The sequence below is a fragment of the Nothoprocta perdicaria genome, unplaced genomic scaffold (assembly GCF_003342845.1).
Source record: "Nothoprocta perdicaria isolate Ctin4 unplaced genomic scaffold, notPer1 scaffold_744, whole genome shotgun sequence".
NCBI classification, from domain to species: Eukaryota; Metazoa; Chordata; class Aves; order Tinamiformes; family Tinamidae; genus Nothoprocta; species Nothoprocta perdicaria.
This window is the reverse complement of record NW_020456026.1, coordinates 1-1,019: the sequence shown is the minus strand read 5'-3', so window position 1 is coordinate 1,019 and position 1,019 is coordinate 1. Positions and strand designations below refer to the sequence as shown.

The following is a 1,019-nucleotide window of genomic DNA, read 5'->3' as shown; positions in this document are numbered from 1 at the left end:
CCCTTCCTCCCCTCCTCATCCTCGCCCTTCCTCCCCTCCTCATCCTTGCCCTTCCTCCTCTCCTCATTCTCGCCCTTCCTCCCCTCCTTATCCTTGCTCTCCCTCATCCTCGCCCTTCCTCATCCTCACCCTTCGTCCCGTCCTCATCCTCGCCCTTCGTCCCCTCCTCATCCTCGCCCCTCCTCATCCTCGCCCCTCCTCATCCTCGCCCTTCCCCATCCTCGCCCTCATCCTCCCTCATCCTCGCCCCTCCTCATCCTCGCCCCTCCTCATCCTTGCCCTTCCCCATCCTCGCCCTCCCTCATCCTCATCCTCCCTCATCCTCGCCCTTCCTCATCCTCACCCTTCGTCCCCTCCTCATCCTCGCCCCTCCTCATCCTTGCCCTTCCCCATCCTCGCCCTCCCTCATCCTCACCCTCCCCATCCTCGCCCTTCCCCATCCTCATCCTCACCCTCCCCACCCTCGCCCTTCCTCCCTCCCGCTCCTCGCCCTCCTCACCGCGGCGCCCGCTCCGCGCAGGACGTACTCGGGCCCGTTCCGCACCATCACGGTGCGCGACACCATGTCGGACCTGCCCGAGGTGCGCAACGGCGCCTCGGCGCTCGAGATCTCCTACAACGGCGAGCCGCAGTCCTGGTTCCAGCGGCAGATCCGCGGCTCCCAGTACCAGCCCATCCTCCGGGACCACATCTGCAAGGTGCCGGGGACAGGGGCGCTCCTTCCCGCCGGGATCACCCCCGGCATCCCGCCGCCGTTCCCGGCTAACGCGGGCTATCCGTGGGCGCAGGACATGAGCGCCTTGGTGGCGGCGCGGATGCGGCACATCCCGCTGGCGCCCGGCTCCGACTGGCGGGACCTGCCCAACATCGAGGTGCGCCTGTCGGACGGCACCACCACGCGCAAGCTGCGCTACACCCACCACGAGAGGAAGAACGGGCGCAGCAGCTCGGGCGCCCTGCGCGGCGTCTGCTCCTGCGCCGAGGGTACGGCCGGGGCCGGGCGCGCGCGCGTGCCCCCC

At 69.6% G+C, this 1,019-nt stretch overlaps 1 protein-coding gene across 1 annotated transcript in view; it reads left to right on the top strand.

The window, feature by feature from the left end:
- Positions 1–984, top strand: part of DNMT1 (DNA methyltransferase 1) — a gene marked incomplete at its 3' end in the record, with an annotated part of 14,103 nt that extends 13,119 nt beyond the window's left edge. Inside the window, exons 25-26 of the mRNA XM_026051336.1 lie at positions 521–698; positions 789–984. Coding sequence (XP_025907121.1) covers positions 521–698; positions 789–984 — 374 coding nt within the window. The remainder of the gene's footprint in view (positions 1–520; positions 699–788) is intronic.
- Positions 985–1,019: the final 35 nt, after the last annotated feature.